General features: G+C 52.5%; 4 protein-coding genes across 14 annotated transcripts; 2 read left to right on the plus strand and 2 right to left on the minus strand.

Annotated features, from left to right (window-relative positions):
- Positions 1 to 52: 52 nt before the first annotated feature.
- Positions 53 to 4,960, minus strand: LOC116909934. Of its 6 annotated transcripts, none has more exons than XR_004389112.1 (8): positions 4,267 to 4,960; positions 3,708 to 3,812; positions 3,521 to 3,592; positions 3,204 to 3,292; positions 2,848 to 3,099; positions 1,671 to 1,829; positions 980 to 1,124; positions 53 to 899 (listed from the first exon to the last, which is right to left on the minus strand). XR_004389112.1 is itself a non-coding variant. In XM_032913708.1 (8 exons), the coding sequence occupies exons 1-8, from the start codon at positions 4,710 to 4,712 to the stop codon at positions 858 to 860; spliced, it is 1,230 nt and encodes a 409-aa protein (XP_032769599.1). In that variant the 5' UTR covers positions 4,713 to 4,960; the 3' UTR covers positions 53 to 857. The 6 variants fall into 6 exon arrangements, 5 of the variants coding, with proteins under 5 accessions (XP_032769599.1, XP_032769597.1, XP_032769596.1 ...); XM_032913708.1 differs by having other exon boundaries at positions 980 to 1,044; XM_032913706.1 differs by having other exon boundaries at positions 984 to 1,162.
- Positions 4,961 to 5,872: 912 nt separating this feature from the next.
- Positions 5,873 to 17,758, plus strand: Neurl4 (neuralized E3 ubiquitin protein ligase 4). 3 transcript variants are annotated; one of them, XM_032911673.1, is made up of 29 exons: positions 5,873 to 6,175; positions 6,999 to 7,443; positions 7,642 to 7,707; positions 7,852 to 8,150; positions 8,434 to 8,545; positions 8,634 to 8,722; positions 9,221 to 9,293; positions 9,396 to 9,660; positions 9,901 to 10,082; positions 10,188 to 10,273; positions 10,396 to 10,558; positions 10,774 to 10,972; positions 11,058 to 11,134; positions 11,217 to 11,295; positions 11,642 to 11,817; positions 11,902 to 12,033; positions 12,317 to 12,462; positions 12,535 to 12,759; positions 12,854 to 12,952; positions 13,047 to 13,208; positions 13,382 to 13,546; positions 14,171 to 14,329; positions 14,650 to 14,829; positions 14,941 to 15,028; positions 15,133 to 15,240; positions 15,341 to 15,485; positions 15,638 to 15,750; positions 15,825 to 15,990; positions 17,052 to 17,758. In XM_032911673.1, exons 1-29 carry the CDS (start codon positions 5,888 to 5,890, stop codon positions 17,254 to 17,256), a joined length of 4,692 nt encoding a protein of 1,563 aa, XP_032767564.1. In that variant the 5' UTR covers positions 5,873 to 5,887; the 3' UTR covers positions 17,257 to 17,758. The 3 variants fall into 3 exon arrangements, with proteins under 3 accessions (XP_032767564.1, XP_032767565.1, XP_032767566.1); XM_032911674.1 differs by having other exon boundaries at positions 11,642 to 11,811; XM_032911675.1 differs by lacking the exon at positions 7,642 to 7,707 and having other exon boundaries at positions 11,642 to 11,811.
- A 93-nt stretch (positions 17,759 to 17,851) lies between these two features.
- Gps2 (G protein pathway suppressor 2) lies at positions 17,852 to 20,517 on the plus strand. 2 transcript variants are annotated; one of them, XM_032911676.1, is made up of 11 exons: positions 17,852 to 18,010; positions 18,208 to 18,370; positions 18,685 to 18,794; positions 18,868 to 18,980; positions 19,084 to 19,163; positions 19,253 to 19,335; positions 19,583 to 19,736; positions 19,816 to 19,905; positions 19,981 to 20,060; positions 20,139 to 20,234; positions 20,343 to 20,517. In XM_032911676.1, the coding sequence occupies exons 2-11, from the start codon at positions 18,277 to 18,279 to the stop codon at positions 20,424 to 20,426; spliced, it is 984 nt and encodes a 327-aa protein (XP_032767567.1). In that variant the 5' UTR covers positions 17,852 to 18,010; positions 18,208 to 18,276; the 3' UTR covers positions 20,427 to 20,517. The 2 variants fall into 2 exon arrangements, with proteins under 2 accessions (XP_032767567.1, XP_032767568.1); XM_032911677.1 differs by having other exon boundaries at positions 17,993 to 18,370; positions 20,343 to 20,514.
- A 189-nt stretch (positions 20,518 to 20,706) lies between these two features.
- Positions 20,707 to 25,236, minus strand: Eif5a (eukaryotic translation initiation factor 5A). 3 transcript variants are annotated; one of them, XM_032911679.1, is made up of 7 exons: positions 25,017 to 25,236; positions 24,193 to 24,286; positions 23,112 to 23,297; positions 21,886 to 21,990; positions 21,585 to 21,716; positions 21,425 to 21,498; positions 20,707 to 21,327 (listed from the first exon to the last, which is right to left on the minus strand). In XM_032911679.1, exons 3-6 carry the CDS (start codon positions 23,274 to 23,276, stop codon positions 21,436 to 21,438), a joined length of 465 nt encoding a protein of 154 aa, XP_032767570.1. In that variant the 5' UTR covers positions 23,277 to 23,297; positions 24,193 to 24,286; positions 25,017 to 25,236; the 3' UTR covers positions 20,707 to 21,327; positions 21,425 to 21,435. The 3 variants fall into 3 exon arrangements, with proteins under 3 accessions (XP_032767570.1, XP_032767571.1, XP_032767569.1); XM_032911680.1 differs by lacking the exons at positions 24,193 to 24,286; positions 25,017 to 25,236 and adding an exon at positions 24,655 to 24,964; XM_032911678.1 differs by lacking the exon at positions 24,193 to 24,286 and having other exon boundaries at positions 20,715 to 21,327; positions 25,017 to 25,234.
- Between the last annotated feature and the right edge of the window lie 214 nt (positions 25,237 to 25,450).

Consider the following 25,450-nt stretch of genomic DNA (forward strand, 5'->3'; position numbering starts at 1 on the left):
AGACCCTGTCTACAAACAAAACAAAACAAACAAAAAACAGTGTGACCCTGGACAAGTTCTCTGACCCTTCATTTCCCTTATCTGGGAGACAAAACCCTGAAACAAAGCCAGGGGTGGCACACGCCTTTTATCCCAGCACTCAGCAGGCAGATCTCTGAATTTGAGGGCAGCTGGTCTAGAGAGAGTTCCAGAACAGCCAGGGCAATCCAGAGAAACCCTGTCTCAACCCCCTTCCCCAAAGATGGTATAAATAAATGTATGGTATATTGATTCTATCAGACATTGACATCCTGCTGCAAGGCCTTTTTGAGACCCTAGGTTTTGGGAGCAGCAAAGTGGCTCACTGTGTAAAAGTGTTTATCACACATCAAGCCTGACAACCAGAGTTTGACCCCAGAAGCCACAGTAGAACTTACTCTGCACTTGATCTTAGTCAAAAGGCCGAGAAGCGATAGTAGAACTTATTCTGGAAAGTTCCTCTGACCTCCAACCTCCACAGGTAAACTGAATAAACTAATAGCTTTTAAAACCCTAGGTTTTGTTTTGTGTTTTGAGCCAGGATCTCACTTCATAGAACAAACTGTGCTCGGTTTTGCAACCTTACTGCTTTAGCCCCTAAGTTCTTGTTCCTAGGAGTTCAGTTCCGTGGGCTGCTCTCTGTTTCTTCTCTTGCTCTTCTTCCCCAGTTACTGTGTATGGGCACTGCTCCCACTTTCCCAGTCTCACAGAGCAGGCCCAGTCTGGACATCCAATTCCCAGCACTCAGATTCCTGATGTTCTCTTTATTGTCCATTAAAGTGGTAAGAGGAGGGATGGTTACTCTCACCCCATCCCCAGGGGACTACATTTTCCATGGTCTAGGTTCTTTTTCCTGAGTCCACTGGAGCCGCAATTTTCATCTGGAGAAAGAAGAGGTTAGGGTTTCTTGCAGCAGGGGTAAGCTTTTTATCCATGTAACCCTCAAATCTCCAGAACCTACCCACTTCAGCCAGCTGCCTCCCTGAGCAGTGCGGGTTACTCCCTTGCCTTGGCCCAGGCTCACGTCTGCGTCCATTCCAGCACGGAGGGTTCTGGTTACTTCCATGTTCCTTTTCTGAGCTCCCTGGACTTCGGCACCTCTGCCCCTTAGCCCAACAGTTGGATGACACTTGTGACCCACTGACTGTGGAGGACATAGTACTAACTAGAGAGGGGTGGGGCGCCAGAGAGGAGTCAAGGAGGCCTGGAGTTGTTGGCTGATGTTAGGCTGGAGGGGTTCTCAATCCCTCTGAGCATCTGTTCTCTATAATGTAAGCATTCAACTCCAGGATGTTTAAGGCCTCTTTTACTGCCTGTGGCTGATGTACTTACTGGTTTAATAGGGATTGGGAGGCTGGGAGGTGGGAGTTTGGTACAAGCCAGGCCTAGAAAGATGGTGCCATCACCAGGTTGACTAGAGTTGGGGTTATGCTCAGAGAATCCTAGATGATTTTGTCATACCCAAAGGGGTTTCCAATGGTACCTGAAGTACCTTTGGGATTCTCAGTCACCCAGGTCAAACCTGAAGAACCTGAGATGAGGTTACATGAGATGAGGGCTGGGGAACCCGGTAGGCTGTTTGTTCGGTCTCCCCACCCCCAGACTGTCCTCCCCAGGCTATCCTCCCCGGACTGTCCTCCCCAGTCTCTCACTGTCCTGTTCTTCATCTTCTATATCCTCTCCAAGCTCTGGGTGGGAGCAGGACCTCAGATATCTTCCTTTGCTGTAGTATTCCTTGCGTTGTAAAGTAGCCAGCTCCCCAACGGTTGAGTCTGAGGCTGAGGGGAACTGGTTTTTATAGGTAGCAGAATCTGAAAAAGCACCCCAGACAAGTCTTAAGTCTGTGTCCACCTGCTATGCCTGTGAGTCCTAGGAATGCCTGGTGGGTCACTACCAGACAGGAGTTCGAGTTACCATCTGACAACCCTCCCCCATGTTAGAAAACCTTCAGTGAATCTCCATTCCCCAGTGGTTCTCTTAATCTCTCTGCTCAGCCTATCTCTGGAGGGCCCCCCGAGTGGAGACTCAGCTCTGGTTGTCCCCTTTCTTTCCTGGAGTGCTCTCCAATCACTGCCTCTCTATCAGACGAGCAGGACTATAGGCCAATGCTCTCTGAAGAAAGCAGAATACAGGGCTGGAGAGATGATGGCTCAGGCGGTTAAGAGCACTGACTGCTCTTCCAGAGGTCCTGAGTTCAATTCCCAGTAACCACATGGTGGCTCACAACCACGTGTAATGGAGATCTGATGCCCTCTTCTGGTGTGTCTGAAGACAGCTACAGTATACTGACATACATGAAATAAATAAATAAATCTTTAAAAAAAAAAAAAGCAGAATACAGCAGAGAAGTGAGGAACAGAGAGCCAAAGAGAACAGATTTGAAAAACAAAAACAAACAAACAAAAAAACCAACAACAACAACAACAAAAAACAACAACACAAGGGCTGGAGAGATGGCTCAGTGGTTAAGAGCACTGACGGCTCTTCCAGAGGTCATGAGTTCAATTCCCAGCAACCACATGGTGGCTCACAACCATCTATAATCAGGTCTGGTACCCTCTTCTGGCCTGCAGTCACATATACAGGCAGAATGCTGTACATAAAATAAATAAATCTTAAAAAAACAAAAACCAAAAGGGGTTGGGGATTTAGCTCAGTGGTAGAGCGCTTGCCTAGCAAACGCAAAGCCCTGGGTTCGGTCCCCAGCTCTGAAAAAAAGAAAAAGAAAAAAAAAAAACCAACCAAACAAAAAACCCACAAAGTTCAAGGAGATCTGGATTCTAGAATAGTCTGTGGTCGTCTTCAGTCCCAGAGGCCCCTGTCACTAACCATTGGTGTCTAGAACATAGTTGTCAGCCATTGAGACCCCATCTTTTCTGACTCCTGTGGCCAGTCTTCCTGCCCAGCCTTTCTCCACAGGCCTAGACTTCAGGTCCGCCGCCACACCTTGGTTGCTGCTGCCGATGCTGGCGCCTGCCCCAGTGTTCTCCTCCTCAGTGGCTGAGGGCAGGTTTTTTGGGGTCTTCAGGTACTTCCCTTCACTGTAATGTATCTTTCGATGCTTGTCAAAATCAGTGGAGTCTGTGGACCAGTGTGAAAGCTTGGCTTTCCCCCAGGCTTTCACGGAAGGGTCACTCCCACTCAAGGTCCCCTCTCCCTCAAGGCCCACCCCACGTCTCACATACGTGTCTTGGTAAAGTTGTCTGTAGTCTTTGAGTTTTTGTTGTCTCCATACTGGAGGACCTTGGGGAGGAAATTGTCCATTGTGGCAAACCTGAAGGGGAGGGAAACTAGTTGGGGGTACAGAAGGGAAAAAAACAACAGTAGGGGTAGGTGTTGGGTGGGGACCAGGCCGCTGACTCGCTGGCTCAGTTTTGATTATGCCTGAGGTGGGGACTGCAGTCCCTACCATTTTAGGGTCCAGAGAACTGAGCTATCTGAGACAGTTTTCAAAGGTATGAGGGTAGAGGGCACAGTTCAACTAATCTGAGAGGGCTCTTACCTCTCTGCCACTGATTCGGGAGTCACCTTGAGAGAAGACTCCGCAGATGGGTCCTCATCATTGTCCTGCAGTCTGCAGAGGAGAAGGCAGTGTTTGTACCCCAAGGCTTCTCTGCCTCTTCCTCATATTCCCATGTTAGAATACAGGAATGTAGGTTGAAAAGCTAGGGCCAAGAAGGGCTTAGCACCTGTGATAGGGGGTTCGGGGCTCATCCGCCTTCATAAAGCCATAGTCTTTGTCAGCAGGGTGGTAGGTAGCCAAGATATTCATCTCATCCCAGCGCTGAGACTTCCTAAGGTGAGGGAAGGACACAGCAAAGGAGGAAGCTCTTCTGGCGACCCTCTCCTTACAGAGCGGTCTCCTTCATTCTTCCCGGCATTCAAAAAATTCTTCTTATAATCCCTCGTAGAGGCTAGGATGGGAGCCAGATACCCAATGATAATCAGTGTTGTGTGGCCAGGATTTCTGTGACAACTGCTGCCCTCTCCAAGTCATGGAATTTCAGATTTCCAGTCCAATTGACCTCACCTCCTCTCCCTAACCAGGGCCTTGAGACTCAGCTTTTTTCTTGGCTTCCGCTCAAGATGTCCTGAACTCCTCCCTCCCTCCCCCCTTCCCTCCCTCCCTCCCTCCCTCCTCCTCCCTCCTTCCCTCCCTCCCTCCCTCCTTCTCCCTCCTTCCCTCCCTCCCTACTTCCCTCCCTCCCTCCCTCCTCAGGGGTGCTGGCTAAAAGCTGAGTTGCTTACTTTTCTGAATTGGAGGGTTTCTTTATCAAAATGGAGCTGCTGTTTTTTAGGATGCTCCGAGGCCGTTCCGTGAAAGATGACCCGGAGTGTGTACTACTCTCCGAGCTGTACACTTTAGGCTCCTCCGGCCCAGGGGTGGACGCCTTAGTTGCACCAGTTCCAGTGCTAGGGGATGTGCTGGACCCAAGGTTTGCAACCTCCCGGAGATACGGACCGGGTCCCGAATTGAGGGTCACTGCTCCTTCAGAGGGCTGGGTTGGACCAGGACTGCGGACAGAGTTCCCGGAATGCTGGAGGGAGCCAGGACCGCGAAACGAGCCTGCTCCGGAGGGTAGTCCGGTGTCTGTTTGTATACCTCTGACACCTCCAGGTACTGCCCTACGAACCCCGCCAGGGGATTCCGTACTGAGACCACTAACAGGTGCCAGAGACTCCGGCTTCTCCATAGCTCAACTTGGTAAATCACTTCAATTACTCAGCCTCGCCTTCTACACATAGCCCCTCCCGTTGGCCCTGCCCCCACCGCGGTGGGCGGTGGGCGCTGGGGGCTCCGGGTCAGACCGGACCTCCTCGCCTCCTCTCCCTGGCGCTGGTGCAGGTGAAAGCCGGACTATATAGACCTGAGCCTGGGGGCTCCTCCGCACACCCTTCTCTAATTGTTACACCCAAAGACTTTCTTTGTCTCTGTAATTTGTTCCCGCCCTTCCCCATCACTGCCCTTCTCCGAATCAACCAATCACAGTCAAGGGGCCTGGCCAGAGGCGAGGAGCCTTGTGACGTCACAGCCCCACAACACCAGCGAGAGCCTCTGAGTAGGGTTGGGTTCTGCTTATAGCTCTCAGGTAATCTCCTGGATCTATCAGTTCTGTGCCTTGAGATTACCTATCGGGACATCTCTAGGATTTTTATTAGTAATTTTAAGATTCAAGAGTTTCATTGACTCGGAGCTCAAATTGGTCTTGAACTACGTGCGGGTTCCCCCACCAGTCACCTCGTTGTACTTCATAGGAGAGGTGTGATGCAAAGTGTGTGGAGCAGGGGGACTGCGACGAGAGGAGTAGGATTGGAACAAGGAGAGGTGTGATGCGTGATTGGATTGCGACATTTCCGGTCTCGGTATTGTGAAGGGCTGAGACTTGGATTTATAAAACTACCTTTTCTCTGTCCCGAAGATAGCGTTAACGTCGCCTTAAAGCGTGTAGTGTGAGGGGGAGCTACCACCCCTTGTGTTAAAGCTAATGTTTTAATGGGTCGCTTTTCCCAGCAAGGGTTGGGTCCTCGGCGCGGGGCGAAGTCGTAAAGTGTATCTGGGCGCCAGCACGCCTTCGTCGCAAATACGCCTGCGGCGGGCGTTTCTTCCATTCACTGTCGCAAAAGCAGCCCCAGTCTTCCAGATTCTCTTAGCCGCTGTCGTCCCGCTGTGCCGTAAAGCAAGTCTCCCCGACCCCGTCGTCCTTCCGTTCCCCTCGTGATAGACCTTGGTTCCTTAGCTCTGGATGCTTCAGTGCCGTAAAGCATATCAGGCCCCAGCCCCCGGCCGTATTCCCCCAGGGCGTCTATCCGCCGCGGTTGCCACGGTGCCGCCAAGCGCGGCTGTCGCGCGGCCGCGGTATCAGCGGCGATGGCGGCGGGGTCGGGTGGGAGTGGGGGCTCTGGGGCAGGCCCCGGGCCAGGGCCGGGGCCAGGCGGGGGAGGGGGCCCTGGCAGCAGCGGACCAGGACTGGGGTCCAGCGGGGGTCTCGGCAGTGGCGGGGAGCTGCACCCGCGCACTGGGCGCTTGGTAAGCCTGTCGGCCTGTGGGCGCACAGCGCGGCGGCAGCAGCCGGGCCAAGAGTTTAACCACGGGCTGGTGCTGAGCCGAGAACCCTTGCGCGACGGACGCGTCTTCACTGTCCGCATCGACCGCAAGGTGCAAAGCTGGGGCCGCGGAAACGAGGTGTGGAGGGCGGTGGGAGTGGACGAAAGGGAGAAGAGGTAGAACTGCCAGAAAGTCTGCATCTCCAACCAAGTCTCCAGGTACCGATGGCAAGCCCTAGAATAGAAAGGAAAAGAGCGTGGAGCAGAGACATTCATTCTGAAGGAGAATGAGTTTCCTCAGGACCCAGAAGCAGGACAGGGATACAGGGCTCAGTTATTAGGATGGCTAGTGAACAGTTCTAGCACAATCGCTTAGGGATGAAAGATAGACAGGTGCCCAAAATGTAATGGGTGAGTAGAGAAATAGTAAAAATCACAAACTGTTGACAAACAAACGACGCCCAAAGCAAGAAAGATAGATGAGGAGACATGGGAAAAAAAGAAATTGTGTGTGACTTGCTTGACTCCAAAACGAATTTGGAAAGAGAAGAGAATGAATCTGGGTGTTAGAGGATCAGGGGTGGGAATGAGAGTAAGGTAGGAGAGCGATCTATATGGACCTAAGAAGCATGTGATTGGAGTGGTAGAGGAGACACAGGGACTGGGGAATAAGAGGAAGTCAGGTTAAAACCAGGGCATTTAACCAGCTTGTTCAGTGGGTAAAGGGGTGATGTGGTAAAACACTTGGCAGCAGAACAGCACACAGATGCTGAGAGCCGGTGGGTCTGGATAGTTATGGAGGCTATGTCCAAAAAGTTATTTGTGTGTCTATGTCAGTGGCCTCAGAGGTCAGGGTGAGAGGGGTGCAGTGCCCTGGAATGTGGCTTCTGGTGATGGGATTCCATCCTGACACTCTGTCCACCACCCTCTCATAGGTCAACTCCTGGAGTGGCTCCATTGAAATCGGAGTGACAGCACTGGATCCTAGTGTGCTGGACTTCCCAAGCAGTGCCACTGGGCTGAAGGGAGGGTCCTGGGTAGTATCAGGCTGCTCAGTGCTTCGGGACGGGCGCTCTGTGTTGGAGGAATATGGCCAGGACCTGGACCAGCTTGTGGAAGGGGACCGTGTGGGTGTGGAACGCACAGCCACTGGGGAGCTCCGGCTCTGGGTGAATGGGCGGGATTGTGGTGTGGCAGCCACAGGCCTGCCTGCTCGAGTCTGGGCTGTCGTGGACCTTTATGGCAAGTGCACCCAGATCACTGTGCTGCCCTCTGAGCCAGGCTTCAGCCCTCCTACTCCTATCTCCACACCTCCCCTTGAGCCCTTGGCCCCTCCAGAAGATTCTGCCCTGTCGGAACAGGGGATTTCTGTGGATGAAGGTGAGAACACAGCTTTGGGGAAGCATGAGGTTTGACTGAAGAAATGGGGCAAAAGCAGCCACAAGTCAGCTGGGGGAGGGGACATTGAGCCCAGAGCCTACTGCAGGCAAATATAGAGGGTTAGAAGAGATGGTCTCCTGACTGGGCCCTGAAGCATGGGCTGAACCCTTATTCCCCTCCCATCTACCTGGTCCCTAGCCTTCATGGTGTCCCCAGCGCAGGCCCGGCCGGAGACGTTTCCTAACAGCCTTGATTCGCATAATGGTGAGGGCTTCGGGGAAGCCCAGGGAAGGGGATGGGTAGTGAGGTGGACAAGGGTGGGATTTAAGAGGCCGGTAGGGAGAAGATGGTTCCAAGCTAGTTTGGGGGACAGAGCTTCATCTTGACTACTTCTTCTTGCTGCTGTAGACTTTGCCAGCATGGAACTGTCTGAGGTGGTGAGCAACGCCATCCTGTCTGCCTACAATGGGGGCCTTCTTAATGTGAGCCTGAGCTCCCCACCAGCTGCAGACGGACTGGCATCCAGTGGATCAGCCACCTCTCCCGTCCTCACTTCCAATGATGCCCTGCTCTTTCATGAGAAGTGTGGAACCCTCATCAAACTCAGCAACAATAATAAGACAGCTGAGCGTCGGAGGCCCCTGGATGAATTCAACAATGGAGTTGTCATGACCAACCGTCCACTTCGGGATAATGAAATGTTTGAGGTATGTAAAGTCCTGGAGTCTGGCCGAGCTTCCTGCCAAAGATTTGGAGCTAAATGTTGGGGTCGATCCTTGATGGCAAAATGACAGTGACTGGGGTTGAGGATTTAGCTCAGTGGTAGAGCGCTTGCCTAGGAAACACACGGCCCTGGGTTCGGTCCCCAGCTCCGAAAAAAGAACCCAAAAAAAAAAAAAAAATGACAGTGACTGGTGAAGAACTAAGGGTTTGAGCATCCATCTTCTGTTGTTATATTTCCTGGTCCTGTCTGCTCTCACCCAACCCCAGATCCGTATTGACAAGCTTGTAGACAAATGGTCTGGTTCCATCGAGATTGGTGTCACCACCCACAATCCCAACAGCTTGGAGTATCCAGCCACCATGACCAACCTGCAGTCAGGTACCAGCTATGGGTAGGGTAGGGACAGAAGCTTTGAGTTGATAAGGTCGGGACAGCCTTTCCCTAACTGGGTACTCATCTTTACCAGGCACCATCATGATGAGTGGCTGTGGGATCCTGACCAACGGCAAGGGTACGCGCCGCGAGTACTGTGAGTTCAGTCTGGATGAGCTGCAGGTGAGTGTGGAGCATAGGAGCTTGGGCCAATCTAGGGAAGCCAGGGTGCCAGCAGTGCTCCTGTAAACAAGAACAAGTCTCTTTCTGCACGAGGCTTCTGAGAAGGCAAGGTTGTCTAACAGGACCTAAGATATACTTGTTAGTAGTGCCTTTTTCCCGTGGTGCTGGGAAGGGAACCTAGGGCCTTGAAAATGTTTGGTAAGTACCCCACCACTGAGTTTCATCTCTAGCATCAGTAGCACTAAGTAGATGGATAGAGGAAACAAAAGATTGTTTTCACAATAGTTTAATTTAATGCCTGCTTTACATTAGTTGGGCATTTGGGAAGTGTAGAATTGTGTCTGGGAAGCAGGGACCAGCTCCTGCCTGAGAGTGGTGTATGAACTTCTTCAGGAGCTGGTCTCCTGTAGAATGGGGTGGTGGAAAGTACCAAGGACTGCTGGAACCTCGGCCTGAGAGTAGCTGGATTCCAGACCAGGGTCTTTCTTCTTTGGTTAGGAGGGTGACCATATTGGCCTCACGAGGAAGTCCAACTCTGCCCTGCACTTCTTCATTAACGGCATCGATCAGGGTAAGGGGATACACCAGAAGGACCGCTGGCCCAGGGCCATCGGGGGTCACACCTCACCCTGCTCTGTGATGCTTGCTCTTCTTTCCTTCTGCTGTGCTGCAGGTGTAGCTACTCCGTTGACACCACCAGTAGTCTATGGTGTGGTAGACTTGTATGGAATGGCTGTGAAAGTGACCATAGTCCATAATAATAACCACAGTGACCGTCTCCGCCGGAACAATGCCATCCTGAGGGCGCTGTCCCCCGAGGGTGCCCTTCGTCGTGCCGCCCCTGCAGCCCCGGCAGAGCCTGAACGCCTGCTCTTCCACCCTAACTGTGGCCAGAAGGCGGCCATCACCCACGAGGGACGCACCGCTTTGAGGCCCCAGTATGACCCATGGGATGGGGAGACGCCTGCAGGGGGCCCCTAATAGGGTGCAAGGGCACTGAGGTGGGAACATGGGAGGGTGTCTGGGATGGGAAGTCTTGGACAGAAAAGTGGAGGTTTTTGGTAGCAAGGAGTTTGGTTGATTGTCCTGGGGCAGTGAGTATCAGACAAATACTGCTGGTTTAAGCCTTAACACGCTCGGTGTGCTGAGTGCTGAGTCCCCACTTGCTGTGTCCTCAGTGCCACTGATGACTTCAATCATGGCGTGGTACTGAGCAGCAGAGCCCTCCGGGATGGAGAGGTGTTCCAGGTGCGCATTGACAAGATGGTGGACAAATGGGCTGGCTCCATTGAGATCGGCGTCACTACCCACAACCCTGCCTACCTCCAGTTGCCCTCTACCATGACCAATTTACGCTCTGGTGAGCTAAGAAGGGTGGAGCTGACGGAGGGTCCCAGAGAAGAAGCTCCTCCAAGGTTATGGTTTGTTCCTCGTTTCTCATCATCTGCCACTTCTGTCCCTGCAGGGACCTGGATGATGACTGGGAATGGGGTAATGCACAATGGGACAACCATCCTAGATGAATATGGACACAATCTGGACCGCCTCAAGGTGAGAGAGTAGTCATACTGACTGGATATAGTGTTGGGGGATTCAGTGAGGCATGGTAAATGCAGGACCATCTCAGGCAGGAACTCTGCCTGACTCCTCACTCCAGCCCCACTTCTTCCAAGGCAGGGGACACAGTAGGTGTGGTACGGCGGGAGGATGGAACGCTCCACTTCTTTGTCAATGGAATGACTCAGGGCCCTGCTGCCTGGAATGTACCCCCGGGTGTCTATGCTGTCGTTGATCTCTACGGCCAAGCTGCCCAGGCTACTATTGTGGATGACGTGGGTGAGGGCCCAACAGGGCTGGGGTAAAGGATTAGGGTGGTTTTGGGAATCCTTAAAGACACCTAGACAGGGGTTGGGGATTTAGCTCAGTGGTAGAGCGCTTGCCTAGCAAGCGCAAGGCTCTGGGTTCGGTCCCCAGCTCCGAAAAAAAGAAAAAAAAGAAAAAAAAAAAAAAAAGACACCTAGACACTTAATGGGTGGGATCTACGATTGCAGAAGTCCCTCCAGTCTCTGAGCCACTCCCGGAAGGAAACAACCAGATGTCTCCTAGTTCTCCAGCCTCAGCAGTTGGGGGTTCCGACCTGCGCTTCCACCAGCTGCATGGCAGTAATGCAGTCATCACTAATGGCGGCCGCACTGCTCTCCGCCATAACTGCCGCAGCGAGTTCAATGATGCTATTGTCATTTCCAACCGGTCAGTCTCTAGACTTTCATGTCTCCACTGTCCCTCTGCCTAGTTAATTAAGTAGGGCCTTAGTGACCCCCACTCTCCTTGACAGAGCTCTGCGGGATGGAGAACTGTTTGAGATTGTCATTCAGAAGATGGTAGACCGCTGGTCAGGTTCCATCGAAGCTGGTGAGGGCCATCTGTGCAGAGGTGGTAGGGTACCAGATGCCCATGTCCTGGGGATCATTTCTCACCTTCTGCTTTCTCCCAGGAGTGACTGCTATTCGTCCTGAAGACCTAGAGTTTCCCAACACCATGACAGACATTGACTATGATACGTGGATGCTGAGGTTAGGTGACCACCCCTGAGTCTAGCTTGGCAAGGATGGGTGGAGCTGGGCGTATCAGACAACTAAGCCTGCTTTGTGCCTGTGGTGGTCATAGGCACTGAAAGACTCTGGGAGCTAATAGCCTTTCTCCTCAGTTCTGGCAACTCCCACCCAAGTAGCCCACAGAGCAGTTCCTGCTTTTCCCTGTGGGAATTCCAAGGACAAAGGAGACAGGACTAGGCCTCAGACTGGGATCAAGTCTCTATGCCTGCTGCACACAGCATTGGATAGTTTTGACAGGCAGAGACTGAGTAGGGCCAATTAGTGATGAAGCATGGAGGCTAAATCCCTCCTCCTGTCTTCTCAGTGGTACAGCTATCATGCAAGATGGCAACACGATGCGCAACAACTATGGGTGTGATCTGGATGCACTGGGCACAGGTGCACGCATCGGCATGATGCGAACTGCCAAGGGTGATCTGCACTATTTCATTAATGGACAGGACCAAGGCGCTGCCTGCTCAGGCTTGCCTCCGGGTAAAGGTGACTACTCTGGCTTCCAGCCTGCCCCCTCTTTGCTCAGATGGATCAGAACCTCAGGCTTCTGATGCCTTCTTTCCTACACAGAAGTGTATGCAGTAGTGGATCTCTATGGCCAGTGTGTCCAAGTGTCTATTACCAATGCTACCGGCCCCATGGACAACAGCCTGGCAACCAGCAACACTGCCACTGAGAAGTCATTTCCCTTGCATTCCCCAGGTACCTACTTAAGGCGAGAAAAGTCCCGGTGGCAAGTGCTCAGAATGCATATTTGAACGGGGGGAGGGGGTACTTATATCTGAGACACAGAGTCACGTAATTTTCCTGACTCTGAGAGTTTAAGATACCATGCACTGGGCATCTCGGGTCTTACTATGGTGAAAGGTGTCCAGTCTTGATGAGTAATGGCAGATGTGGCTTAGGGTTTATCTAGAAGCTTTACAGCAGCCCATCTGAAGGTAGCTACCCTCACCCTGCTCCTTCTCCAAACATCTATCCACAGTGGCGGGTGTAGCACACCGATTCCATAGCACTTGTGGCAAGAATGTCACTCTGGAGGAGGATGGCACACGGGCAGTCCGTGTGGCTGGCTATGCGCATGGCCTCGTTTTCAGCACCAAGGAGCTCAAGGCGGAAGAAGTTTTTGAGGTGGGCTGTGGGAAAGTGAAGGGGGTTTACCAGCTCATTGGACAGGGCCACTCAATGTTTCCTTTCTCACAGGTGAAAGTGGAAGAGCTGGACGAGAAGTGGGCAGGCTCCCTCCGGCTGGGGCTGACCACACTAGCACCCGAGGACATGGGGCCTGGAGCAGGCAGTGGGCCAGGGCTGCCTCCTTCCTTGCCTGAACTCCGGACAAAGACCACTTGGATGGTGTCCAGCTGTGAAGTGAGACGTGATGGGCACCTCCAAAGGATGAACTATGGTCGGAACCTCGAGAGACTTGGGGTGAAGCACCTGGCCCTGGAGTAGGCAGTGGGGGCTGGGAGTGAGAGTAGAGATAGCTCGCTGAGCCTCTGTCTTTGTTGAACCTGGGATCTAGGTGGGAAGCCGTGTGGGCATTCGTCGGTGTGCAGATGACACTATGCACATCTTGGTAGATGGAGAAGATATGGGGCCTGCAGCCACCGGCATTGCCAAGGTGGGTCTAAGAGCTTCCTTGGGTTTGGAGAGGGACTAGTGAGGTGGAGTTCTTGTGCTGATTTCTGACTTACTTTCTTGGTCTCTGTTCCCAGAATGTGTGGGCTGTGTTGGATCTCTATGGGCCAGTACGCAGTGTGGCTATTGTCAGCTCCACAAGACTGGAGGAACCAGAAGGCACCCAGCCACCTTCTCCTAGCTCAGATACTGGCAGTGAGGGCGAGGAAGATGAGGAGGGCGAGGAACATGGGCTGAGAGTAAGATGCTGCAACAGGGCCTGCTGGGTTGCTAGGCTACCAGTTACTAGAGTAGTGGGATCTATCTCCACTAGTCTAGCAGGGTTCAGAGTTGAACTCTATGTGCACTCTAGTGTGGTGGGTAAAATCTGCTATTGATATCCTGGGCAGCTCAGTGTGTATTTCCACACCAGGGCCAGAATCAAGTGGGTATTATGCCCACAGCCCTTGAATTCCTGGAGAACCATGGGAAGAATATCCTCTTATCCAACGGGAACCGTACAGCCACTCGGGTGGCCAGCTACAACCAGGGCATCGTTGTCATCAGCCAGCCCCTGGTACCCCATATGCTTGTTCAGGTACCCGTATGCCTTTCTTCCTGCCTAGCTCTCCTATTACTACTCCAGGGTGAGAGGCTCTTTCTGCTGCAAATGAAAAGATAGGTAAGAGGTGAGCCAGCTGAGTGTGTGTGTGTGTGTGTGTGTGTGTGTGTGTGTGTGTGTGTGTGTGTGTGTGTGTGTGTGTGTGTGTGTTGTGGCAGTGCACGCCTTTAATCCCAGCACTTGGAGGCAGAGGCACGCAGATAACTGTGAGTTTGAGGCCAGCATGGTCTACATAGTGAGTTCCAGGACAGCCAGGGCTATGCAGAGAAATGCCTCAAAAAGCAAAACAAAACAAAAGAACAAAAACCAGTTGAGAAAAGTCTTTAGGAATAGATCAGGGTTCAAAGAGAAAGAACGTTTGTTGGGGATGTGGCTCAGTGTAGAACACTTGTTTGACATATACAAGGACCTGGATTCTCTTCCCCGCAGCAAGAGAAACAGGGAAGGACATATCTGAGTTGGTAGTTTCTGCTCTCTACAAACATCCAGAAGGGGTAGTGTGTCAGACAGGTCACACTCTGGTACAGAGACTGACTTGGGTGGGTAGTGGGTGGCCTCTGTCTGTAAGCTGTGCATATGGAATAGCTCCTTCTCATGCAGGTGCGGATAGATTTCCTGAACCGACAGTGGACATCCTCTCTTGTTCTGGGAGTCATCACCTGCCCACCTGAGAGGCTTAACTTCCCTGCCTCTGCTTGTGCCCTTAAACGGGCAGCCTGGCTCCTGCGGGGCCGTGGCGTCTTCCACAATGGTCTGAAGGTGAGGAGGGAGCCAGGAAGAATGAAGTGACCCAAGCCTCTGAATGGAGAGGAGCTGGCTAAAAAGGGAGACATGCATGTCATTACCTGGACAACCTTTGGCCTGTTGTTTCCTCCTGTACTCCTGCCATTGAGAATGTTAAAGTTGGAAGTAAAAAGGGGGACTCTAGGTAAATGAATTGGGAGTAGAGCCTAGGCAGTAGGCAAAGATACAGGCAAAGCTTAGGGACTGGCAGCTAGAAAGAGTAAAAGGGCAAGATGGCTGCTGGTGTGGTGGTGACAAGGGACTGATGTCTGAGGACAGTAGGTCTTTCCTCTCAGATCTGTGAGAAGTTTGGGCCAAATCTTGACACCTGCCCTGAAGGCACCATCCTGGGACTGAGGCTAGACTCCTCTGGAGGGCTCCATCTCCACATCAACGGGGTGGACCAAGGGGTAGCTGTACCAGATGTTCCCCAGCCATGCCATGCACTTGTGGACCTCTATGGACAGTGTGAGCAGGTTAGTGGCAACAGAGAAGAGGAAAAGGGAGTCCTGGGAGCCTAGAAAGCTTCTGGTACACAAAGGGATCTGGGGACCTGTCAATCAGCAGCTGACTACTTTGCTCTGCAGGTGACAATTGTGAGCCCTGACCCAGGGACTGCCAGTGGGAAGACTGCTGGAACCCAAGGGGACATGGAAAAAGCTGATATGGTAGACGGTGCGCTAGCCCAAAGGGATGGTATCCTGCCCTTGTCTGCTCACCCATACCCTATCCAGTACTTCCCAGCCCAGTTCCTATGACTTCCTTCCCTACTCTTCTAGGTATCAAGGAGAGTGTGTGCTGGGGTCCACCGCCTGCTGCTAGCCCTTTAAAGAGCTGCGAGTACCATGCCCTTTGCTCCCGCTTCCAAGAACTGCTGTTGCTTCCTGGTGAGTCCTAATCCTCCAGAGCCTGCCTTGTTCTCATGGCTCTGGACCCTGGTTGAGACCCAGGACCAGAGCACCAAGCTTGTCAATCATTGTCCCACAGAAGATTATTTCATGCCTCCACCAAAGCGTAGCTTATGCTACTGTGAGTCTTGCCGGAAGTTGCGAGGAGATGAGGCCCACAGGCGCCGAGGAGAGCCTCCCCGAGAATATGCCCTGCCTTTTGGATGGTGCAGGTTCAATCTTAGGTACATATGGGCCACAGACATGTATTTTCTTCTGCGCTATTTTCCTTGAGAAAGGAAGAGTCCCAAGAGGGAAGAGAGGACGGCACCCTCTTTGTGGGATGATCTTGAGGAGCCAGTGACCTTTGACTTATCTGTCTTACCTGTCCTTTTAGGGTGAATCCCCATCTGGAAGCTGGCACACTTACAAAGAAGTGGCACATGGCCTATCATGGAAGCAGCGTAGCAGTTGTACGGAGGGTGCTGGACCGAGGGGAATTGGGAGCAGGTATCATGGAGTGGGCTGGGTTTAGGGATCCTAGGAGGAATCATGGGGCTGCCCTCACCCAGGTCTCTTCACAGGAACTACCTCCATCCTGAGCTGCCGACCCTTGAAGGGAGAGCCTGGGGTGGGATTTGAGGAGCCTGGTGAGAACTGTGCACCTCCCCGGGAGGAGCAGCCCCCTCCAGTGCTGCTCTCCCCCTCCCTTCAGTATGCTGGGGCAGAGACCCTGGCCTCCAAAGTGCAGTGAGTACATGTGGGAGAGCTCTAGGGGCTCAGGGTACTTAGGATTCTCACCACACCCTTTTCCCACCCTGGCTTGTTACCTGTCAAGTTAGCCTTGGAACCCAGAGATTCTAGTGCTGGGATTAAAGGCAGGTACCTGGGAATCAGATCCCATTATAGATGGTTGTGAGCCACATGTGGTGCTGGGAATTGAACTCAGGCCCTCTTGAAGAATAGTCAGTGTTCTTAACCACTGAGCCATCTCTCTAGCTCCATTTGTTTTTTTTCTTAAAGCAGGATGTCAGGTAGTCCAAGCTGGCCTCAAACTCATGTTTGGTTTGTATCGAAGCTGGCTTTGAACACTTGGCTCCTGTTTCCACTTCTGTGCTGAGTGTGGGATTAGATGAGTGTGTTGTATGCCTTTTTTTTTTTTTTTTTTTAAAGATTAGTATCTTTTTTTTATTAATTTGAGTATTTCTTGTTATTTTGTCTTTTTTTTTTTTTTTTTTTTATTTCCAGAGCTGAGGACCGAACTCAGGGCCTTGCGCTTGCTAGGCAAGCGCTCTACCACTGAGCTAAATCCCCAACCGTTGTATGCCTTCTTTCCTGAATGTCTATGGATACCAAGTCTTTCAGAGTGTCCTACACCAGTTGCTGGGTTTTACCCTTTGCACTGCATAAACTGTTCTTGGATATTGTAACAAATTTCTGGAGTCCTAACACTAGGAGGCAGGGCCAGTGGATCAGAAGTTTAAGGTCATCCTCTCCTTGTATAGGGAGATTGACTCCAGGGAGTATAGATACCCTGTACTGTCTCACAAAAGTGGTGAAGTAGACAAGAAGTGCATTTGGAGTGTTTGGGACAGGCCTGAAATAGAGTGTCAGGGTAAATAAATGCATGAAAGAGGGCTATGGAGGGGTTAACTCAGGACTTGGGAGGAGAGTACTACACACAAAATAGTTGTTGTTAAGCCATTCACAGTGAGAGTATTTCCCAGAAAACAGCAAGGCCTGGGTGGAGGGAGCAGAATTAGTAGTCATCGGCCCTTAGAAGCCTCCTCTTGTTTCTGCTTGTCTAACAGATTCCGGGACCCAAAATCCCAGCGGACACACCAGGCTCAGGTGGCCTTTCAGGTGTGTGTGCGCCCTGGCTCCTATACTCCTGGCCCTCCCTCTGCGGCCCTCAGAGAACTTCCTGACCAGCACTTCAGCCCATCAGAACTTGAGTGGGTCACTAAGGAGAAGGGAGCCACACTCCTCTATGCCCTGCTGGTACGGGTGGAATAAGGGGTGAGATACCACTACTCCAAGCACAGCCGGGCCTCAAGCCCAGGACTCTTGAATGACGACTGCCTCCACCTCATTCCAGTGACTTATGGCATGTACAGGTGCTTTCCTGGCCGGAGGAGCACGTAGACAGGCTTTGATTTAGACCAGGTGTGAAGCACATCTCTACATTCAGGGCCCAGCACACTCCCGCTGCCGAGAGGGAGCTTGTAGGGAGCCCAGCTCCAGTCTCTGGGTCCCCCCTTCATGCACTGACTTGGGGAACATGACTCCCTATTATTACCCTCCCCCATATCACTTAATTTATTTCCGTTTTTGTTTCTGGTTACTGTGAATCCCAAAGGAGTCTCTGTGCCCACATGAAGCTGCTTTTTCCATGGCCACCGGGCGCCATGGGGCGGGAGTGGGTAAGGAAGGGGCGGCCCGAGGAAGCTGTGGGCCCTCTGTACAGTTGTTACTGACTCTGATTTCTAAGGAGCCAATAAATACTGTCTTCAGAGCATCTGCTTCTGCCTTTGTCTCCTGCGGCCTTGCGAGGTGGAGAGTTCCAGGGGCTTTATCTTCCCAGGCCTCTCTGTAAACCCACATGGAATTTGGACATCCCGGCACCCGTCTCTAAGCACTTCCGCCTTTCCTTTCGTCCAATCCGCTGAGTCGTTTCCCGTCGTGACTCCGGAAGGATTTGTCCGACCGTCGGATATGACGTAGAGGCCAAGGCGCGCCGGAGGCCACGGAGAAAGCGCCGAGAAGGCGGGTAGGGGGGTTGGCGCCAGGGCTGCGAGGGAGGGGCGGGGGCGCGGAGTCTAAGACCCCCGCACGCGCGCCGGCGCTGAGGCTGAGACCCGGGAGGGACGCTGGTGCCCGGGACACGTGATCGAAGTGGCGAGCGGGCGTCCGACGGGCTTCCGCCTTGGCGGGTCGCAGTCCCTCTGAGCTCCCACTTCCCTGCAGGCCCCGCCTGAGGTCTGGCAATCAGTGACAGAGTCGGGTGCCCACTGCCCAAGCGTCACCAACAGCATCATGCCCGCACTTCTGGAGCGCCCCAAGCTTTCCAACGCCATGGCCAGGGCTCTGCACCGGCACATCATGATGGAGCGGGAGCGCAAACGGCAGGGTGAGCCTGGGCCAGAGCGGGAGGACAGACACTCGGCCCAGGGTGGCTCTGCTATCTACGAACTTGCCCCCATCCACGGGCCCAGCTGTGCGCCTGCTGGCGAGGCTAAGAGGGAGGCAGCGCGCCTTCGGGGTGTGAGTGAAGAGGCCCAGTCTAAGTTCCAGAACCCTGGGCTGGGAAGGACCTTGGAGAGCACCTAATGAAGCCAAGTTCTCCCTGTGGCTGTGATGGAATAACTGGTTTTTGCTGGTCTTCAGTCTAACGCTCAGCTTATATTTACACCGCCTTGCCACTTCCCCGTTCTGATTCTTCAGAGGAGGAAGAGGTGGACAAGATGATGGAACAGAAGATGAAAGAAGAGCAAGAGAGAAGAAAGAAAAAGGAAATGGAAGAGAGAATGTCACTAGAAGAAACCAAGGAACAAGTAAGTAGCCTCTCATCACTTCTATTTCTAGCTTCTTTCTTTTCCCTACTTTATCTGCTTATCCCTCTTCTAGATTCTGAAACTGCAGGAGAAGCTTTCAGCTCTACAGGAAGAGAAACACCAGCTTTTCTTGCAGCTCAAGAAAGTTTTGCATGAGGAAGAAAAACGGAGGCGAAAGGAACAGAGGTGTGAAGAGATGGCTAAAAGTAAAATTGTGCAATAGCACACAGGTGACAAGAGTCTAATAGCAGGAGGGACACTTAACTGACCTGTCTTCCTTTCACTCCAGTGACTTAACCACTCTGACATCAGCTGCATACCAGCAGAGCCTGACGGTTCATACAGGAACTCACCTCCTCAGCATGCAGGGTGAGGACTAAATAAACTACCTAACAGAGGGGGCTCTCCTGGAGGTCGCAGCCTTATTTTGGCATCATGAAACCTCTCTCCCTTTCTAGGGAGTCCTGGAGGACACAACCGCCCAGGTACTCTGATGGCAGCTGACAGAGCCAAGCAGATGTTTGGACCACAAGTGCTTACGGTGAGGGAGTCTTAGAATTTTTAACCCCTTCTCTTCAGGCTGGCTTAAGTCACTAGCCAAGAATTGTCTTGAAATCTGATCCTACCTCCATGTTTCCTCCTGTGTATTGGAATCACTGTTCATCTGTCACTAAGCCCATCTTACTTTCTCCCATTCTTCTGGCATCCCAATCATTAAACCAAGCATGCAGTACACAGGAGCTGAGCAGAAAGGCATGTACATATTGTGTGAGTTCATTTCCCCTTAGACCCGGCACTACGTGGGATCAGCAGCTGCTTTTGCAGGAACCCCAGAACATGGGCAATTCCAAGGCAGTCCAGGGGGCGCTTATGGGACTGCCCAGCCCCCACCTCATTATGGGCCAACACAACCAGCCTATAGTCCTAGCCAGCAGCTCAGAGGTGAGTGTTGGTTCTCCTCAGACCAGAGGAACAGCTAGAACACAAAAATCTAATAATGGGTATCTCCTACCTTTCTCAGCTCCTTCAGCATTTCCTGCGGTGCAGTACCTATCTCAGCCACAGCCACAACCCTATGCAGTGCATGGCCACTTTCAGCCCACTCAGACAGGTGATAACCCCCTGGGCAGGAGCCCTAGCCTCATTGCAACTGCCATCTGCTCACTTCTAACTCTTCTCCCCTCAGGGTTCCTCCAGCCTGGTAGTGCCCTCTCTTTGCAAAAACAGATGGAGCATGCCAACCAGCAGACTAGCTTCTCTGACTCAGTGAGTATGAAGCCTTGGGAGGTCAAGACGCTAAGATGAGGGGGGCCCAGTATGCCTAAGGTCAGCTTTGTCCCACAGTCTTCTCTGCGGCCCATGCATCCCCAAGCTCTGCATCCAGCCCCTGGACTCCTGGCTTCCCCTCAGCTCCCTGTACAGATACAAGCAGCCGGGAAGGTAAGGCTGGTGATCAATCCTACATGTGAGACTGTAAACTCAAGTACTGTACTGAGTGTTGAGTCAGAGAAATACCCACCCACTGACAAAACTCTTATCATTACCCAGTCAGGCTTTGCCACCACCAGCCAACCGGGCCCTCGACTCCCTTTCATCCAACACAGCCAGAACCCACGATTCTATCACAAGTAACCACCAGATAACTCCAACCCACCCTCCATCCCTCAGGGTGGGTTCTTATGTGCCCCAAACCAATAAAATGTACAAAATCTACCTACCATCATGCCAGAGTACTGTTTATTTGCTTCCTAAACCACATTTTTAAATGCAGAGACATTTTTTTTTTTTTTTTGGTTCTCTTTTTCGGAGCTGGGGACCGAACCCAGGGCCTTGCGCTCTACCACTGAGCTAAATCCCCAACCCCTGCAGAGACATTTCTAAAAGCATCTTTCAGTCAACAAAAACAACTGAGTTGGGGGCTTCATATTAAACTTGTAGTTTTATTCAGGTTTGATTTTTAACAAATGTGTCAGGGAGAAAGCCCACAGGAAAGGGTAAAGCCCATGGGTGCAAGGCCTTCCCAGATGCCTGAGGAGGGATCGTGTCCCCTCCCCCCCTCCTCTTCTTGTCACCCCTAAAGAGGGGTTTGGGAAGAGACACAGGCAGGGAAGGGGGCTGGTCCCCAGTCTGTACAGTGGTGCTTGGGGGTGAAGGACTATGGAGAACAGGGGACCAGATGGGTTTGAGTGGGATAAAGGGCACAAGACCATTTGCCAGAATCCACAGCTTTCTGATTCCAAATTGAATTAAAAAGAAAAAGGGAGAGGGGAACCTAAACCACAAGCAGTACCCACTCCCTTTCCCCCATCAGGGCTGCGAGAGAAGAGGCAGGTAGCTTCACCAAGGCCATGGCTCCCTCATGCCTGGCCAAGGGAGCTAGGTGAAGGGCAGGGTCTCCCCGACAGTTTGAAGGGGTGAGGAAAACCAAAATAAAACGTCAAATAAATTGAATAGGAGTCCAGCCAAGGGCCCAGCCAGAGCTGGGGGAGGGGCCTCTGTAGGCTCATGGATCACTGCTGCCACCACCGCCACCCTGGGCAAGAGAAAGAAATCATGTTTAAAATAGGACCGTAACTTCAACAAAGTTGTGAGGGCATGAGTGTGAGGACAGTAAAAGGCTGTTCACTCACCTGGAAGCCAGTTATTTTGCCATGGCCTTGATTGCAACAGCTGCCTCCTCTGTCATGGCGGACAGCACTGTGATCTGGAAAAGCAAAAGGACAGTCCAGAGATGCCCTTAACTCAGGGACTTTATGCTTAAGAACCAAAGGCAAGGAAGGGGCACCATACCAGGATCTCTTCTCCACAGTCATACTTCTGCTCAATCTCCTTGCCAAGGTCTCCCTCAGGCAGACGAAGGTCCTCTCGTACCTCCCCACTGTCCTGGAGCAGGGATAGGTACCCATCCTGGATGCCAATCAGCTGCGAGAACGAAAAAAAAAAGGAAGGAAAAGGTAGGTTAAGTTTAGAGGCTGGATGGACCCACTACAGTGACAGCAACTTCCTTCCCTACACATCCTTTCCCACAAGGTGCAGGCCAACACACCCTACCCTTCATAAGCCACTAACCATCTTCATCCTAAAAACACACCTGGAAATCATTCCTTTTGATGTTGGGGACATCCATGTTATGAGTCGACGGGCAGATATCTTCATATTTCTTCCCAGTAAAAATATCAATACCAACCAGATGGACCTGTGTACATACATCATAAAGAGATACCCAGCAATCAATCTTTGAAGCATGAGACAAATGTTTGGGTCATTGCCTGAGAATCTAGAACGCCACGTTGCGGTAAAGACTATTAAGGATTAGAAATGAACCAAGTGAAAACGGCATAACTAAAGCCTTAAAAGTCCTGACCCTGGAGACCAATACCTGAGGGTTAACAACTGAAGGAAAAGTCAGTCTTAGGGAACTCAATTTACATGGAAATTATCAAAAGTCAACTGGTAAGCTCTGAGAATATTGCTCAGTTGATGCCAATGCTGGTCCAGCATGCACAGGGCACTGGGTCCGATGCCTACCAACACATAAACCAATCATGACACATGCCTGTAATCCCAGCACTGGAAAGGCAGAGGTGGAAGAAGTTTGAGTCTGAGGGTATCCTGGAGTACACAAGGGGAGGTATCTAGGGAAAAGTTTCTTAGATGTTTATATAATGGACTAAGTAAGACAAATGGAAGAGGCTGAAAAAATGAAGCAAAGGAATGTTAAGAGAGATCTGAAGACAATGACCCAGGAGAAGAGCATTATAAACTGTGCAGGAGAGCAAGCCTTATGATAGCCTAGTTGTATTTAATGCCAAGTCAACAAAGGATAGGGAATAAACCACTAGTCAGGTTTAACTTCTACGACAGGAAGTCTAAGTGAAGAGAATGCCAAGTCTTAAATAAGCCAAAGAAAGGAGTTGGTGGGCAATCAGCAGCAGGTAGAGGACATGATACATCACAATCCCAAAGGGAAGACAGAACTTAGAGAAGCAGCAGCAGTGCTTTGAGAATTCAGACTAGAGCACCCCCAGAATGCTGCCTTGGGGATCTTGACTGGAGAAACTCTGGACAAGGAGCCCAAGGAATAAAAAGGTCAAGAAGAAACTGAATATACAAACCCAAAGGAATCTAGCACAAAGAGGGAGTAAAGAAAGAATGACAGGTGTCCTACGGAAGAAATTGGGAACACTTAATTTTGAAGGGGAGCAAAAAGCTGTGTGCTGAACAAAAATGGACTACAACAGCAAAGGGGCCAAGACTAAACCAACAGCTCACTGCCCAAAGCCCCATGGGGTGGGAACTGCAGGAAGCGATTCCAACCTTGGCATGGCCATGCTTGCCAGTCTTCGAAGTAGACATCTCGACGATCTTACATGGCCGGCCCTTGAGCACCACAAAACCATTCTTACGTAATGCTGAGCACTGCATTGGGAAGGTGGCTGAGGCCCCTGCATCTCCTGTCTCGAAGTCCAAATCATCTGCCATTTTAAGAGGCTTCGATTCCAACTAAAGCCAAGAAGAGAACTAGGGTCAGTAATGATGGAGGTTAACAAGATCGCTAATCTATCCCATTCCTCCCTAAATATAACACTGTTCCACGTCCCCCTTTATTCCATTACCCACCTAAATAAAGTTGGATTTCCTGCTTTGAAACTAGAGTCAAACACACTGAGGAAAGGGCTACTTCCCGGGAGTGGGTAGGACTCAGGTGTTACTAGCCACTGAAACCAACCACCCTCCTCTTCCCCACACACTGCCAGGACTATAATTAGGTGAGCAGCTATGAGCCAGCTGAAGGGCGGGGCTAATGAAGGGGTGGAGACGGAGGACAAGGCCCCACCCAGCTGTTACACCCCCCCCACCCTGTCCACACACAAGCCAGTCATTGGTACAGGAAACCACAAGGCCTCTTTGGGGGATTCCCGCCTCCAACATGCACTTGCAGATGCAGTCAAGGGAGAGAAAGTAGTTTCCTAAATGATCCCACTGCCAAACATTTCGATCTCAGTTCCCAAAGGGAACTCAGCCTTTTGTCGATGGCCCTCCCACTTTTCCCAGGATGCACCAGTTCTGTCGGCTTTTCAGGCCCAGCCTGTACAGTCAGTAGAAAGTGGGGGAGTGAGGGGTGGTGAATGACAATAAAATGAAAGCAAAAGATTGGTAGTAGTAATAGAAATCGTACTAGGCTGGTAGAGTTGAGGACTCAAACACAGTAACTCCCAAACAAAACACAACAGGGAAGGCACTGGCAAGGTGAAGATCGAAGATCACCGTAGGGGGAACTAGAAGCTCACTACTTTCAGGCGCTGTCGGCATAGGCCGAGAAAGAGTTGGGCTTCAATCCAATCGCCCTCAGCTTCCCCACTTTTCCCGGTTTCCCCAGCAAAGTAGTACCACTTACATCTGGCTGGACGTCTCACTTCACATGAAGGCTGAGGGATGAGCTCCAGAGGCCCATGAGGCTGGGGAGCACTAACATATGCCTGCAACGGGCCCTGCGGGATGATTGAGACCCAAGGGTAGGGTCTCTCCCGCACACCAATATCCAAGGCTCCGTAGAAACCCAAAAAAGGCCAGACCTCCAGGCGCTGGGGGTTGCCGGCTCGCGCCCACCATGTGGTCGCCCGGGGCTTCCGGTGGCCCGGGCCAGGGGGGAGGGGTCCCCGTGCTGCCATGCGGCCCCGGTCCGTGTTCGGCCGCATGGCCTCGGACCCCGAGGGCAGCCTCCAATAAGGAACACTTCCGGTGCTACGGCCGCCCCTGCCCCAAAGCTGCGCCAGGCCAGGACCATGCCGTCTCCCCTCCCCCCGCCGGCCGCCAACCCCCTCCACATGCTCTCTCACCGAACAGCCCCCTCCCCCACCTCACGTGGCCGCACAGCGCCGGTCCTCAACAGTTCAGGAGCCTTTGCCCTGTCTGGGCCGATCTGGCCCCCGGCCCTCGCCCCGGCGTGGCCGCCTGGCGGCCTCTCCCGCGTGGCGGCCTCGCGGCTCGCCGTCCCCCGCCCTGCGTCGCTCCAACGTCACCCGGCCGGCCCCAACCGTCACCCCTCGCGCCAACCGGGCCCTGCGCCCGCCTCTCCACACCTCGCGCCGCTCCCTCACCGAACCCGTGCGGCGATAATCGCCGCTCCCTTCTGCCCCCCTCCCCGACCCCCGCGTAGTTCCGTCTCTCGTTCCTGGCCCAAAACGAGGTTACGCGCAGGCGCGCCCTGCCCGCTCTCACCTCGCGCGAACGCACTGACTCGACCTGGTCCGCTCGCCGCGAGCCCAACTGCTGCCTCCGAACCCGCTACTGTGCTGCTGCCGCCGCCGCCGCCGCCTCTAGCGCCGCCGCCGCTGCTGCACACGGGTCTTAGTACGCAGGCGCCGACTCCCCACTGACCAACCAAGCAGCCCTATGACAGCCGCGCAAGCGTGTTAGATAGCTCCACCACCTTCCACCCCCGCACTGCGCAAGCGCGTGGACCCTCCCCGATCTCCACCCTCTCTCCCACCTACCCATGCAATGACGCACACACGTGACCCCGCCCCTTTCCAGTCCAAAGCGCTTCCAGTCAGTCGGCAATGCGCAGGCGTACCGGTTTTTTTTTTTTTTTTTTTTTAATCCCTTCAACCTTCTCTTCCCTCCCCTTGATGGACAGCTCGAGCTACAGGGTA

Source organism: Rattus rattus, chromosome 9, assembly GCF_011064425.1.
Source record: "Rattus rattus isolate New Zealand chromosome 9, Rrattus_CSIRO_v1, whole genome shotgun sequence".
Classification (NCBI taxonomy): domain Eukaryota; kingdom Metazoa; phylum Chordata; class Mammalia; order Rodentia; family Muridae; genus Rattus; species Rattus rattus.